We start from the raw sequence: 16,367 nt of genomic DNA on the forward strand, positions 1-16,367 counted from the left end.
TCTTATCTGGTAGATTTCTTGCCTGTGTAACTTACAAGAGCCAGCCCCGATGCCTGAAAGGAATCCGGATGCAGGGATCGCCCCAGCGTTTGCCCTTCTTCTGCTTGGGGGAAATCTTTGCAGGGAGATTTGGCCGCGTACAGAGAGAGAGAGAAACGCACAGAAGGCAGCGCCGTATCACCTAGAAATAGGGTACTCGTAATGTTTGGATCATCTCCTTTGCAATCGCACGCATTGCTCTCCCTAATGCAGCCAGCCTAACTTTATTCCCTCTTCCCTCTTCAAATAAGTAGATGTTCTAGCTTGATTTTTGCCCAGGCACTGAACTGTTGTGTGCATCGTGCAGCCCCGAGTTGCATTTCTGATGCATCAGGGCAATACAGTGCCTCCTGCTAGGCTGCCGTGCCGGATGGATGATTTTTTTTTTCCTTCAGACATCTTCTTGCATCTGAATCCTGGGTGTTCAGGACTCCTTCCTCTTTCTCTTCCACTGGAAAATGCACTAGAGCCTCATCTTGATTTGCTGAAGAAAAAATCAATTTTCAGGAGGTTTAATGAAAATTAATCAGTCAGATTACTTAATATTAATTGACTTCTCAAGCTAGAAGTTACCTTGGAATCAGGAGAAAGGGTGTTTATCACAAATCATTTTGAGGGTGCATATGATTCCAAAACAATTAAATTAGAATAATTGTTTTATTTAAACAAAACACAGGTTGAGTAAACTGTGTCATTCTTGCAGCAGGTGACATGATCAGAAGAAACCATTTCCCCCCCTCTCAATCTAGTGACCTTTTTTAGGGGTTATATTTTTAGTTTGATTTTTTTTTAAATTAGTTTGTTTTTTAGTTTTAAAAACTGTGGTATTAACATGAATTCATATAAAATGGACACACCTTGTGCCTGCAATAAATATCAAATACCATGTTTTTGGCACACTTAAGTGTCTCATGAATTTGAAATGAAACTGCTCCTTGTAGCAAGAACTCAAGCAAGTTATTCAGCAAACATTTTTCAGGCAGTGCCTTCCACTGAAGATATTTGCATTTATACAAATGCATGTGAGGTACCTGCCTGTACCAGTAAGTATGGACAGGTGATTCACATTAGACATTTACTTGTGAACGTACTGAAAACAAATTTTCAAGGACCTCTAAACTCCTGGTTGGTTGCTATTTTTTTTGGTTTTGTTTTACAGTAGGAGTATTTCAGTGTATTTAGACCTTGATTATAGGTGAACAAGGAACATTGAGCTCTTCAGACTTCCTTGTCCTCTCTTTTCTTGGTGTTTCATTCAAATAAAGGCTACTCACGAAATAGCTCAAGCCTTATAAATGGTGCAAGATGGCCTTTCACCGTATCCACATGGATACCTAAAAACATGGGCCGTAATATTAACATCTGGGTTGCTAGAGCTGAGCTCCTAAATTCATAGTTAAAGTGGCCTGCTTTTGTGAAATGTGTGTGGGCTAAGCACCTCTCAAAAATCAATCCATTTCTTTTGATTTTTCCGTGTGGATTTAGGTAACTAACTCTAGGCTCCTTTGAAAATTTTGACCTTCTAACTTTTTTTTTTCCAGAATATTGCCCTGATATAAATTTACTCTTTTCTCACCTTAGCTACCTTTTGATGAATGTCACCAGCTTTCTTACAGGAAAGCCACAGACTGAAGTAATGTTCTAAATTAATGGCTTTTTTGGGGTAAAGGATGAGGGAAATGTAGATCCATATGAAGAAAAAAGGCATTCTCTTATTCTATGATATGTCATGCAGAATGTGACTGGAAGGAAGGATGATCCTGAACATAATCATGCTAAGTGTGCTGAGAAGCAGCATTTGGTGGAACACCTCCCTTTTGGATGACATATGGAAACAGCAAAGGAAGCTAGTGAAGGCAATACAGACTGCTTATGACAATACTCTTATGTGGAAATGAACAAGGAGGTTGGGCTGAAACTGATTTGGGATATTTTTACCCATCCTAGCAAAAAAAAAAGATAATATCCTGGCTGTTAAGACTCTTAACAAAGTGGGCATGCTCAGGATTATATGGCTGGAGGTGGAGCAGTCTGTTGAGGAAGGAGATTCAAAGAGCAGGATAGAGTAGGAACTTGATACTTTCATTTGAAAGTGGATAGAAGATTTGGGGATAGTGTTAACTTTATTTTTATCAATTTGCATATTTCATAACCACCGACTCATACATAAGCACACACTACACTATTGTTAGAATAGAGTAGGGGGAGGAGAGAAGCAGCAGCAGCTGAGAGATGAATTTAGTTTGTAGACTAATAGAGAGATTCTCTACTAATACATATGTAGATCTGTATTGTAGATCTCCGGCCTGCTTTGAATCACTTGTTTGTTGCTGTATTTGTGGGGTTTTTTAAATCACACGGAAGGAAACTATTTAAAAATTAAATAATGAAAAAGGATGATGAGCATAATACAGTCATTCTCTGAAAGTGGATAATGAAAAGGCCACACATTGCCAGATGCTCATTAGAAAGTGTTGCAGAAGATATTTTTAAAATGTACTGCAGGAATAATTGCAGTACAATCTGTTCTGGTAGGATAGTACTATGTCCATTACTTATCAGTATCCTAAAAATCCCTATAATTGTAGGGGTAGCAGATAGTCAAAAGACAAAAATGTTGATTGAAGATTAAATGTTTTTGTATTTTTACATCAATATATTACATTTATGTATATTGTGAAGAAATGCATTTGAACACATAAGGGAACATGCATTTTAACTGTAACACATTGGTATTTGTTGCAGAAGAGCTTGTATCAAAGGGAGGGAGAAAGTTAGTGGATGGTGAAAGAGGGAGCTAGTTGGGAAAACTTCAGGAAGCATTGCACGTTGAAAGCACATCCTGTAATTTTAGTGACAAGCGATGGCATTAAATTCCCCACAATCACTATTGGTATTACAGGTGAGAATCCTGCTGACTTCTTAGTGACTCAGCTTTGTATTTGCACCTGCTTCTGAAAACCCACGTTTTCCATGTTTTCATAATTATCGGTTGATAAATGGCTAAGCTGTGTGTCACGTTTCATGCAGATATGTAATGGGTGTATTTGCTTAGGTTTGCTTTGTTTTTCTGTGCACCCTCTATAATCAGTTTTTACATAAAGAATGTTAAAGGGACACTGACCACGTAAAAATCATGGGGTGGATTATTGATGAAAACGGACCCACAACAATTCACACTGGTTGGGGATCTGGCCAAATACTTATGTCTAAACATTTTTTGCCACTGTTGTTACAAGTAAAAGGTTAGGTTACTATGAATGAAAGTGTTTAGAGAATTACCCTACCCACTTTTAAAGTTTCTTTTCTTTGTGTGTATGTAACACTTTTTGTATAGTCAGTTTCACTGTAGCCACTGAATCTGTTAGTCAGTTTCCATTAGTGTTTGCTTGGGTGTTTCTCACAGAAAGAGGGAAGAAAAGCCATCTTTAAAATTGGTAACGTGTGATTTACAACCACAGAAGTGGTGCAGGGGGACAGAGTTTGTGCGCGGGGGCAAGCCGACTCTATTTCAAGTTAATTTTTTTTAATTGAAAAATCAATGTAAAGTGCAGAAAGTTGTGGTTTTGGTTTTTTTTGTTTGTGTGTGTTTTTTTTTTTTTTTAGTATTTCCTAAAAATATTCCAAAATGGACCTTCGTAAAGATGACCTTAGCATACTTGTTGAACTGGTTGTAATGAGTTAATGAGGGAAACAGGTTGACGTTGCACTTTATAATTGAATTGTCCATTTAAGTGATTTAGAAAAGACTGCTCAATATTTACATGCCTGGTTATATGGAAAGCTGCAGGAGCTGAATTCTAGTAATTTTTAAATGACTTTTTAAAAAAAACTTATTTGTTTAATTGAAAGTGGAAAATGCCACTTATTAGTAATAGTGTGTAACTCTAACAATCACATTTAAGAGGAATAGTGCAATATAAAACAAAAAATTTTTAGTTCTTGATCTCACCATTGTAACTTCATTGAAGTCAGTGAAGTTACTCCTGTTTTACTCCTGGTGTGAGAGGAGAATAAGGTCCTGAAATTGTTGTATCAAGAGAACTGATGCATCCTGGTTTCAAAGTATTTCTTATTGCAGGAATCATGTCCATTTCTTATTGCAGGAATCATGGCCAACATGATCACAAGGAGACCTGAGACTAGGTTTCTGTAACCTAATTAGGTATCTATCTTCTTCCAGGTAGCAAAGGACAAGGAAAGCAGAACAGCCAGCTAAGTAACAGGAGCTAAACATGAAGTCAGATGGAAAGAGTAAATCACTGCAGACATTTAACATTATTATACACTAAGCTTTTGAGAAATTTTATTTTAATTTTTTACAACAGTAAAGATAGTCTTTGCTATGTCTATTTCATGTGGGGGAAAAATCTCCAGTCTGTGGCACAACACTTTAGTGCTGCCATTACTGCAGACTTTATAGATCAGAGATGTGTCAGCGAGTTAGCTTTAGCTGTAATGTTTTTTTTGTGTGAAACCTTATGGCCTTGCAGCCACTTTCTCATACTGACACTCATAAAACGTTCAAGTTCTCATATTTATTATTTAGTTTTCTTCCTTTTATAAAGCAATGGAGCACTTCAGTATATGAACGTGAAGTCAAAAGTGACAGGCAAGCATGAATAGGACTTAATGAGTTTTAATAATATACATATTAGAGACTGCTAAAGAAAGTTTAATTAAGAAAAACAAGCATGAAATTCATTTTAGAGCAAATACAAGTGAAGTTACAGCTACAGATGTAGAATCAAAAACCTGAATGATACATCACAGTAAATGGAATCCTAAACTAGATGATAGGTCCATTTAATACTAATACTAAATGTAGTGTGTATTCTACAGTGCTGTAAGTGTTACACAAAAACCCCTTGCTCTAGATTCTGAACTATAGTTAGAGGTGACAGCTTTGTGCTCAGCAAAGTTGTATTTATGTTTATCTTAAGAAGAAAGACAGAATCAAAATCCGTTTGATTCTGATCTCAGTTACATTGATGGAACTGAGATCTGATTCTGGGCTAATTATATCAATGTTTTCTGTTTTGGCGTAGCACAGATATACACACTGTATTTATTTGTGTACTGAATTGAAACAGCTATTGATCTAGCTCCACAGACATGGATTTGGAATGCTTGGGTAGTGATACCGTGTGGTGCTGTGATGGAAGAACAATCCATATAGTCTCTGCATAGACCAGCCTTTTTGCCTTCAGAGTTCTCCAGCAAGCTACAGGGTTTGGCAGACAATTGTATTTGACTCTGTGTATCTCAAATGCTTAATGCTGAAAGATAAGAAACATGCAGAAATTGGCATGTTTCCTACATGTTTGATGTGCAAGCATGAGTTATTTGATGAATGTATATTAAAGGGCAATGATAAAGGGTCAAATTCTGCTCATCTACTCAGGATTAGTCCTGTTGAATCAAGATTTGGCCATAAAGTATATATTATTCATTTAAGTTTTTAGTACGAATTTTAGTGCTTAATCTTTTACCCATTGAAGTCAATGACAGAACTTCGGGTCATTTCAGTTGGAGCAGGATTGGGGCTCTCTAGTTGTGAATTCTACAATGAAATGTAAAACTGATCAGATTTGATTTAAGATAGTGGAGCATGTGAATGTTTCATAAAATGCTCATCAGCAGAGTATTACATAAATTGTAATCTTCAATATACAAGAAGTCTTCTGTATCAAAGAACTCACATGAGAAATATCTGGGGCATTTTCCCACCCACATGATCTATCATTAAAACAAGATCATTTGAATTTCTAGACCAAGCCAAAAAATTCTCAAGTCCAGAAGCACATTGTTGGTATGAACATGGTAACCAACTGTACATTGTATTTTGCAGAATAGTTGTAGAATTCAAATTGAGTATAATACTTGGTCCATTTAAGAGTTAACCATAAGCTGCTAAAAGGAAAAAGGTTCACTTCACTACCCATTATATTCCAAGCCAGTGCATCTGTCATTTTTAATTTCAATCTGTATTACTTATCTGTCTAAACTTTACACACAAGTGACAGAGTTATCTGTTCTTTCTGTTCTGAGTAAAATCACCATTTTCATTGCCTATGTACTGTGCAAAATGTCAGACAGTTCTAGTCTACATGTTAAACATAACAGCCAACTTATAGTAATATAAACAATTACTTTAGCTAAGGAGTAGGAATATTTTAAAAAATAGTTATTGATATCAGAAAATGGAAGATAAGAAGTAAATGACATTATGCCATAAGACTTTAGCATGTCTCATTCAGTAGCAAGACTTCTGATCATAATTTCCTATCTTGGTAAATCTAAGTTGCCGAAAAGTATTTAAAGAGACCACTTGATATTATAACTAGCAAATGTTCCCACTAATAGGAAGAACAAATATATAATGGGGCTGAAAAATGTGAGACAAGTTTAATATCCGTGCCCCTTTTTTAGTCTTATCCATTTGTTTTAACGTAGCTATTTATTAACACTAAGCTTCTAAAAGATATATGTATATAGACTGTATATTACATATATAAATGTGTTTATGTATATTACATATAAAATTGTATATTAATAATTTGTTATGCATCTAAAATAAAATATATGGCATTGTTTACTTATATAGAACTAATGTTAAATAAAGGGGAGTGGATGGCTCAGGGAATGGGCATATAGGAGATGGAGCCAATCACCTCTAAATAGTGAGTTCTATCTGATCACAGCTAGTCCTGTCTGAAAATTCTTGCCATCAGATAGTTGTGGGATGACTTGTGTGGAATAACCTTTGTGGTCTCAGATCAGTTCCTGGTGGGCAGCTGACCACATCAAAATAGCTAACATAACATTTGGCACCATTGTTGGCTGTTTCAGCAGAGATCAAAGATTTGAATGGGTTTGGATACTGAATTTCTTTCTAAAGCAAGTGTACTCTAAGGGTGAGATATATTGGCAAGACAGTGTGGGGAAGCATGCATTGTTGTAGCCTGTGTTGTACATCTCTTGGGTGTGTATATATACAGAACTTCAGTCTCTAGTGCTGTCAGTTTGACAGACTTCAGTGCATTAAATTAATGTAGATAGAAGGAAAATAATTTTCTGTCAAAAGATATAGGAACCATTCCTTTTCTGGGTTAAATCCATACAAACCCACTGACTACAGTTGTGTACACAAGAGCAGAATTTTGTCTCGGTCTCTAATATCAGATAGAAGGAAAATGTGAAGCGTTTGTTACCAAACTTCTCTTCAAGCAATGAAAAACGCCCACCATCCTGCCCATTCCCATGCTTGCTCGTTGCTGCTTCTGATAGTGCACCCACACAAGACTAATTTTCTCCCTACTGGTTCCTGTCCAGTCAGCTCCAGTACAGGTACCAGGGGAAAGGTAAACAGGGAACACATGCTGAGGTCTAAAAAATGTTTCTGGCAACAACTAAGTAGAACAGGTAGATGTGCTCCAGGCAAGAGTCCCAGCCTGTCCTGAGGTCACCTCACTGCTAACAAGTAGATCTTTGTGTTAGAGTTCTACAAGAACTTGAATAAACTAAACAATCTCTCTATTTGCCTGACTTCATGTTTTTAGTCTTTTTGCCTCAGGGTAACTCTCATAGGGACAGGCCCGGCTCCAGGCACCAGCGCAGCAAGCAGGTGCTTGGGGCGGCCCAATGGAAAGAGGCGGCAAATCTAGGTCTTTGAGGGCAATTCAGCTGCAGGTCCCTCAGTCCCAGCCCCCGAATTGCCGCCGAAGAATGAAGCGACGTGGTGGAGTTGCCACCGAAGTGCCGCCGATTGCAACTGCTGCATTTTTTTTTCCTGTGGCTTGGAATGGCAAAAACCCTGGAGGCAGCCCTGCATAGGGCTGAAATAATGCACTATTTCTGCCTTTCCAGAGGAGATCAGATCTCTTATTACTTCTCCATAAATAATTCCCTTAACTGTTGGGGGTGGAGGGGAACCCTACTGAAAAAGAAACATAAATGCAGATACTAGAATGTGTGGACATTGCTGCTGGAAGCCCTTTCCCACCTACTGGATTATATACTCTTTGACTCTGCTGGCTTCTGCTGACCAGCACGGGCTAATTAATGAAAATAGCCAAACATATTATTGATTTATGTTCTTATCACTGCAGCCTCTTTATGATCTCATAGAACAAAACTTTATCCATGCTGGCCATGACATCCAATGGAAGGTTTTAAAACCACAGCTCTACACTTTCGGAAATAGTTTAATAACTAGGAGGAAAACCTTTGACATCTGAACTATTAAGGGGACTACTGCTGACTATTTAATTTTATGTTATTTTTAACACTACTGCTTTTGGTTCCTAGATTTCTTTTTTGATACTGGAGTATACCAAAAAAGTGCTTGTCTTAATAACTGAAAAATAGCGTTGACACTTGAAGAGAAGGGAGTCTGCTAAATGAACTGTTATTCAAAGTGTATCTTGGTAATTTTCCACATTGAACTGACTCAGCAGTGAAAAAGAAAGGAAGGAATTATTTGGTGCTGCTTTGTTAAATTTGATTTCTCCTTAGACATCCCTCAAGCCGTCTATTCAGTGGAACAGCTACTTCAATGAAGTACTTATTATTAAATAGAGAACATCAGAATTTTGGGGGGAGAGGGGCAGAGCACATTCCTTTACCACTGAAAAAACCCAAGACTTTGAGACTTAAGTGCTTGTGTTAAATCCGTCTAGTTTGGCATATTTTACTGATCTATCACTGTCCACCAAAATTAGGCCAGTAAGTAACTTTCTCCTCATTTAGACTTTGAAGGTTGTACTGACCACTGCTCTTCAGTCTCTGAAATGCCATGTTCTTACTCATGGTCAAGAAAGTTCTTGCTGTCTCCAAAATCTGAAAGGTGACAAAACAAAAATCTCCCAAGATGCAATTGTCCATGTGCCATTCTGCACATTTATTAAGCTAAATAGAAGTGTATACATTAATCTTCAGAAATGGTTTGTGCAAGTAAATCTGTGTGTTTCCAACAAATACTGAAAATTTGAAACAGAAGAAAGATGGGCATAAGCCTGTCTTCTGTATGTTAATATAGTTTCACAGCAAAAGCTATTGGAATTAGCAGAGAGTGATGAAATTGTCAAAAAATTACATCTATCTCCTTATTGCCTTCTGAGATAGATTTTTCAGAGCTAAAGGAATATTAGACATGAACCAAATCTCCTGCTGTCCTATATAGCTTTTACAATCTCCTTTTTAATAAGCCAAACTGCAGGGCAGTCTGTTAGACAAGCTCTTCTTTAGAATTCCCTCTTCCATGTGTATAGACATGATAAAAACAATTTTCATTAAAGCTGCCAATGCTGTCTCAAAGTGTTTCAAAATATGGCGTATACTAAGTAAAACTCATTTCCTGTACATTACACACTATTTTACAATGAGTATAAGATTACCCTGTTACTTTGTACATTATACTGCATTTAAAATTAAAGTATATTGTAAATTGTGTTGGCAATGTGATTAACATGAAAAGGAAAGATGTTATGGTATGCTCTAAACAATCTTCAAAACTACTGCATTACAGTCTCTGTATCGCAACCTTTGTGATAAAATAGAGTTGAAAATAGAATCAGGGATTCCAGATTATATAGTCTCTGATCCTAACAGATTATTTTTCTAGGATATTGTGCAATAGACATATTGGTGTTTTAAAAAATCAGGATCTGTGGGAGCATTTAAATGGTTGTATTGAAAGTTAAGAGTAGAGGGAACTGATTCTGCATTCCTTGCGCGCGCACACATCTTTCACTGCATTCAATAGCGTGTAAGGAATCGGGTCGTAAAAGAGAATTGTGATACACAGACAACTCGATTTGATTTGTGTGTTCATTCCCCTCTTCAAATAATTTCCAAAAGAAGCAGCCTTTGAGGTCCAGTCCTGCTTCTTGGAAGTCAGTAGGAGTTTTGCTTTGACTTCAGAAGGACCAGAATCTGGTCCTGTATTGTGAATATTTGGAAGTCAAGTTAATTATTGTAAAGATTGTTTCTCTGTCAGGAATGAGTGCCAAAATCCTCACATCCTGATTTTCCATTAGCTATCAGAGATAGATACATGGTTAAGAGGTCATCATATAAAGTGTTTCATGTTGTACCCTATAAAATATTCCACAAGATTGGGCTTTTTCCCCTTCAATTGATTCAGTGTTCGAATTGTAAATTACATTTTAAAATGGGAAAATCAGTGTTTCTTGTATGTATACATGTAATCTATTTTTAATAAGTTACTTTGTTTTAGCATTCAGCATTACGAGATGACTTGCTTTTACTGAGTTTTGAGATTTAATAAAATAATTGATCTATGGTTTCTATTGTCTTGATAAACCAATCTCTGCTAACAAGTTTAAAATGGAATTTGGGACAGTTAAGTCATATAAAAATGTAATGGTAAAACATATTTAATCTGAGCTGGCAGCAATTTTGTTTATTTTTAGGAATGTGCATTTTAAAACTATTGTTGAGAGGTCTGTTTCTTCTGAAAAGCTCTATAAACTAAGGAGGTCACGCTGCAAATAATCCAATAATCAGTAGTTCACCCGTCATTTCATGGAACCCATAAACTACCTACTGTAGAAATTTACTTACATGACACTAGCAAATATTAATATATGTGCAATAACTTGTAAAACAACTAGTTATTACTCTGCCCATATTAGCTCTTTTGTACTAATGATTTATTTTCATTTTCTCCAGGATATAGACCTGCAGCTAATTGGATTTGATTTATAAGAGGGGAATCTGCAGTAGATGGCCGCTCTCTGCATATTGCCACTATGGAAAACAGAATTGTCAATAGGATGTAGGCTGATAAATAGTGCTGTGTGAAGATGCTGCTGTGAAATCAATGGAAGATACTTGTCGTGTGAAAAGCCTTTTGAGATTTTTCTGACAGGCTCATATTTAGGAAACTTGATCCATTTCCTGCGGTTGCCCTGTTTTTACACAAGTGGATACAAATAAGATTGCTTCATTGTAGCGATACAACTAATGTGGGACCATGGCCCTTCCAAGATCCGTGTGGCTGAACTGTGTATGGAGAGCGATCATGGTCCGTTTATTACACATGGGATTGGATGCCACTTTTGTCCTTTGTATACTTGGATTTTTGCTTCATGCTGCAGCTGTGTCCTCACAAAAATTGGATGATATTGACCCACTCGTGACCACCAACTTTGGCAAGATAAGAGGGATTAAGAAGGAACTTAATAATGAAATTTTGGGGCCTGTTATTCAGTTTCTTGGGGTTCCGTATGCTGCCCCACCAGTAGGAGAGCATCGCTTTCAACCTCCTGAACCTCCATCTCCCTGGTCAGATATCAAAAATGCTACTCAGTTTGCTCCAGTGTGTCCGCAGAACATTATAGAAGGCAGATTGCCTGAAGTCATGCTTCCTGTGTGGTTTACTAATAACTTGGATGTAGTTTCTACCTATGTACAAGATCAGAATGAAGACTGCCTCTATTTAAATATATATGTCCCAACTGAGGATGGTGAGTTAATAGCAGACAAAACAAGGAGACCTTTTTATTTTCCTGTTCTAAGGTTTAACAATATTAATTCATGTGTACTGGTAGCATGCATGGCTTTCCTTGTTTGCATGCTAGCATTTTACATGTATGCATGCTGCTTTTTCTGTGTATGCATCTGTTCCGATATAAATATTTTTCCTGTCTACGCTCATTTTCTTTCTCCCACAGCACGTGTACTTTTAGGTTGAAGTTGGTACCTAATTCTCATTCCCACCCACTGACTTCTGGGAAGATGCATCAACATTTATCCATTGCATGTGCAGGCACAACAAATTGGGAATCCTCCGCACCTAATAAAAGCAGGCCATATCTAAGTTAGATAGTGGTGTTGCATGCTCCTACTGTCTGTGATGGAGCTCCATTTTATTTTCTAGTCTTCTATTCATTTTTCAGTCAAAAGAATATCCAAGGAATGTGCCAGAAAACCCGGCAAGAAAATTTGTAGAAAAGGAGGTATGTATAAAAGTGGACTAAAAAAAAAATGGGGGAAAAACAAAACTTTGCAGAGGAAGAACAAGTAACAAATTTTAAAAAGGCTAATTGCTGATACTGTGAAGTGAAAGGTTAGGGGATACCTTGTATTTAATGACTGCAGAAAGATAATTAAATGGAGACCTAGTTAATAGAGGCCTAGATGAGAAGATAAGGTTTGTAAAGCCTGAACTCAGTTACACCTGATTATATCTCTTGTGCTGACTGTATTGACAAGTTCCATCTGTACTTGGACCTTTTAGTCTAGAGAAGTGTCATTCAAGTATAACTACGGCATACGCATCCATAGTGAGAGGTGCATATGCATTAGGGATTGCCCTCCTGCCACTGATATCAACGGCAAAAAACCCACATCCACTGATTTCAGTGTTGTTGTGATTAAGCCCTAGCAGCAGTTGTAAAGCTCCCCACAGCAGAACTCGTTTAGTAAACTTATACCTTTTTTAAGAATTGAGGGTGGGTTTGCCTTTGCTGCATCTATAAGGCCAGAAATCTCTTAATAGGGGTGTAGTGAAATGTGAAAATATTTTGACGCCATAACTTGGAACTAGAACTCCTGACTGATTGTCTTCCAGTGTTAGTCTTTGTCCCTTAGTAAGGGACAGCTTGCAAATTTCTTTTGTGAACATTTGCAGATTCACAAAGCTATTGAGGTACAGTATAAAACGTGTACATCTGCTAATGAACACAATTTAAAACATGTGAAACAATGTATTATTTAGAAGCTGCTTTTACTCTTAAATCCACAGTAGAAACATCATATTAACATTATAGTCAGAACAGCATATACATTGAGAAATGCAGTTGTTCTGACATAAATATTTTTAATATAATTTGCCCAGAACTACATGTCAATCTCCTGCATAATTAAGCATAAAGGGCCATGTCAAGAAATAATTTTAAATACTTAGGCCAAAATGTTTAGGCTCCTAACTTCATATTTATGCATCAGAATAAACGTGGCCTAGTTTTCAAAGGTTCTGGGCAACTACAACTCCTGTTGGCATTCAACAGTAGTGTCGGGTGCTCAGCACCTCTGAAAAATCAGCTGCTGTTCCTTAAGGCCTGTCTTCCCTGGCAAGGTTAAAGTGCTGCTGCGGCAGCGCTTTAACATGGCTTGTGTAGTTGCGGCATAGTGCTGGGAGAGAGCTCTCCCAGCGGTCTGAAAAACCACCTCCATGAAGGGCGTGGCTCCCAGCGCTGTCTACCCTGCTACTTTACAGCGCTGACACTTGCAGCGCTTGGGGCGGGGATGTTTTTTCACACCCCTGAGAGAGAAAGATGCAGTGCTGTAAAGTGCCAGTGTAGACAAGCCCTTAGATACCTAGATGTAGAGCAGCAGCCTAAGCATCTGGTCCTGAAAATATTGGCTTTTGTCAATGGTTTAGGCCTATTTCTGTGTGCAATTTTCTGGACTTTACACAGAAGACAATGTTTTATGTATATTTCCACGTCAGTCTTATTTTGGGGAAATCCTTATACTTTTCTTACTGCTTTAAAGATGCTCTGACTGTCTGCTAGGGGTGCAGTACACCGAACAAAGGTGGAAAGTGAGAGAATAGGGGTGTTCTGGGGAACATTACCCCTTATTCCCATCTCCAAATTCTCATAACTGCAGTAATTTGCAGGCCTTCAACTAACGTGCAATGCTGCAGTGGTGGTTGTTATGCAGATCACCAAGCATGTGTAATTAATTGAGCAACTTTTGCCTGCTATCACTCAGACATTGATTCACACAGTCATAGATAAAGATGCAGAGCCCCCTCATTTTCTGAAGATTACACACATTTCTATTAGAGAATATTTTTTAAAAAATCAAATGGGGGGGGGAAGGGAGAGTCTTGTAGGTGAGAAGGTCATATTTATTTGCAGATAAACTCAAAAGAACAAAGAAATAATTATTTGAAATGTTGTAGCTACTCTTCCAACTGAATCCATAATCTACGGTATGGTGCAGGGAAGAACAGCAGATGCTTACCTCTTTTGCTTTGACACACTCAGATCCATGTCTCTGGGTTATGACTATAGTACTTACTTTCAGTACTCAGGGTACAGGGTATATATACCCTGTGGGACATACCTAGAGTAAATCTAGCTGCTACTCATGCACATTTTTAGGTTCTAGGTACAAGCACTGAAAGGAATCACCCTAACTCAGTTTCATGGAACGGTGGATGACAGTTACTGGATTAATTGATCACTAACTATATAAAGTTATCGGTTAATTAGTAAGAAAATTCAACATTTTGAATGAGATAGAAAGAAGCTCCAGGTACGTGGGCATGGTAATGAAAGGCAACTGAATCTAAAAGTTATGTTATACATTATAATGGGCATTATAGATTGAAAGGCTAGAAAGAAACATTGTGATCATGTTATCTGACCTCCTGTGTAACACAGGCCACAGGATGTCCCTGAAGTAATTACTGTTTGAACTAGAACAGATCTTTTGGAAAAACATCCAATCTCGATTTTAAAACTTTTTTTAATTATGGAAAATCCATCACAACCAGTTGCCTTTCATGAATGGGATCAATAATTTTACAACACTGTGCCATTAGCAATATAAGACATTTTAGGGATTTGAGAAGGAATGAAGGAAGCCTATCTTAACTTGCTCTGTCTTGTTTTTTGTTAACCTATAGTGTCTTCTGTGTTTCTGTCAGAATTTTGCATATTTCAGTGATACTCACTTTTGGTCATGTTGGACCAGGTCTTGCGAAATGCTGACCACCTCCTGCAAGAACCCTCTTGTTTTTTAATTTCAGTGGGAGTTGAGGACATACCATGCCGCCTTTTGTAAGAAATACAAATCTACTTCAGCTAGTATTTCCCAGGAACTAAGGATCAGATTGTGGCTTTCCCTGGGCAGGGAGAGCACAAGGAAACTCTTGCTTTTATACCTCACTTACGGGCTGGCTTTAGGCACCTAATACCTTTGAAAGTCTGTCCTTAAGCTCTTGCTGGGAGGATTTACCTCTGATGCCTCCTAACTGAAAGGCAATCAGTCTGACTCTGGACTCATGAGGCCAGACTCATCCTTGCAGTACCAGCAGGCATTAATTTAGCACCATGGTCCCCAGCACTAGTGCACTACGTTAAACAAGAATGTTCCATTTTTTTTATTTTTATTTTTTGTTGGTGTTTGAAGTATTGTTTGTTCCTGTTTTTTATTCTTTAGCCACCACACGGGCATTTCCTGTTGCACCCCTCTACTAGTAATACATGGAGGAAGATAATGAACCAAACACTGCCTTGTACAGACCCTTTCATCCCTTCACAATCTAAAGCTGTTAAGGTTGGATGGCAGCAGTTTTCAAAGACATGAGGTAGTTTAATGACACATTTGAAATAACGTAAAATGCTTGAATTCTAGCACACTTTCTACAGTCGTTTTTCTGAGAGAGGTAATGCTCAGGGTAGAAGTTTTTTCAGACTCTGAATTTTAATACACCAACCACCTCTAATGCTATCTGTACTGATGGAAGCCATATTTAAATGTACAGCTATTTAGGCAACCTGTGAGCTCCTGCAGTGCAGCCAACGCACTGTCATTACTTTGTAAAGAACCTTGAGGGATATACCTTGACTGTAGATGTAACTTTTTTTATCAGACTGGAATCCTATTCTAATTGTGTTCACTGTAAAACTTGTTTCATTCCAGCGTCCCCAATTTTACTGCTTACCTTTCAGTTTCTGCTTCCTCCCACAGATATGCAGGGTTCTGAAATATCATTATCCTGATAAAACTGTTCTAAATAGCATACAGCTGTTCTGACGCTCTCCCCTCCCCCTTTCTTGTTTTTGAACTAGTTGAATGCAATAAGCCAATAAGCTAATGTTTTAACTGTTCTTTCTGAATTTTGTACTTAAAGCTATGCTGGACTAAGCTGTAGAAAATAGCTGGTAGGGTGCATTCCTGTATTGGCAAGGGAAGGGATTGGATGACTTCACTTTTCAATAGCTCTGATTCTTGTGCTTTCCTTTTGTCAAATCTTATTGTATTATTATTCCTCTGAGTTCATTCTCTTCATTGCTCTATTCTTTGTAATATACATGGATACAAGTACCATTCTTAGCAATTCTTTAAATATGTTTTGAAGCTGCAAATATGCCTGCGTGTTCTGTCAAGCCATTCTTAAAGGTTGCCTCAGTTATAATATTAATAATCCACTTATAACTTGATTATTACGACAAATATCTTTTTCTTGTTTTTTTTCAGATTCTTTACACTTATAATTCTTTTGCCTTTTTAATTTTCACTTACTTTATTTTGTCAGATTTTCCATGCCTTATCCTTCCTTT

General features: G+C 37.5%; 1 protein-coding gene across 9 annotated transcripts in view; it reads left to right on the forward strand.

Moving 5' to 3' along the window:
• Positions 1 to 16,367, forward strand: part of NLGN1 (neuroligin 1) — a 596,937-nt gene that overhangs the window by 111,912 nt on the left and 468,658 nt on the right. For 5 of the 9 annotated variants that reach the window (XM_050965860.1, XM_050965861.1, XM_050965862.1 and 2 more), the window contains 2 exons: positions 10,735 to 11,531; positions 11,964 to 12,023. In XM_050965860.1, coding sequence (XP_050821817.1) covers positions 11,039 to 11,531; positions 11,964 to 12,023 — 553 coding nt within the window. In that variant the 5' untranslated portion in view covers positions 10,735 to 11,038. The remainder of the gene's footprint in view (positions 1 to 10,734; positions 11,532 to 11,963; positions 12,024 to 16,367) is intronic. The other 4 variants (XM_050965864.1, XM_050965866.1, XM_050965867.1 and 1 more) reach the window with 1 other exon arrangement.

This window comes from Gopherus flavomarginatus, chromosome 8 (assembly GCF_025201925.1).
Source record: "Gopherus flavomarginatus isolate rGopFla2 chromosome 8, rGopFla2.mat.asm, whole genome shotgun sequence".
Lineage (NCBI taxonomy): Eukaryota > Metazoa > Chordata > Testudines > Testudinidae > Gopherus > Gopherus flavomarginatus.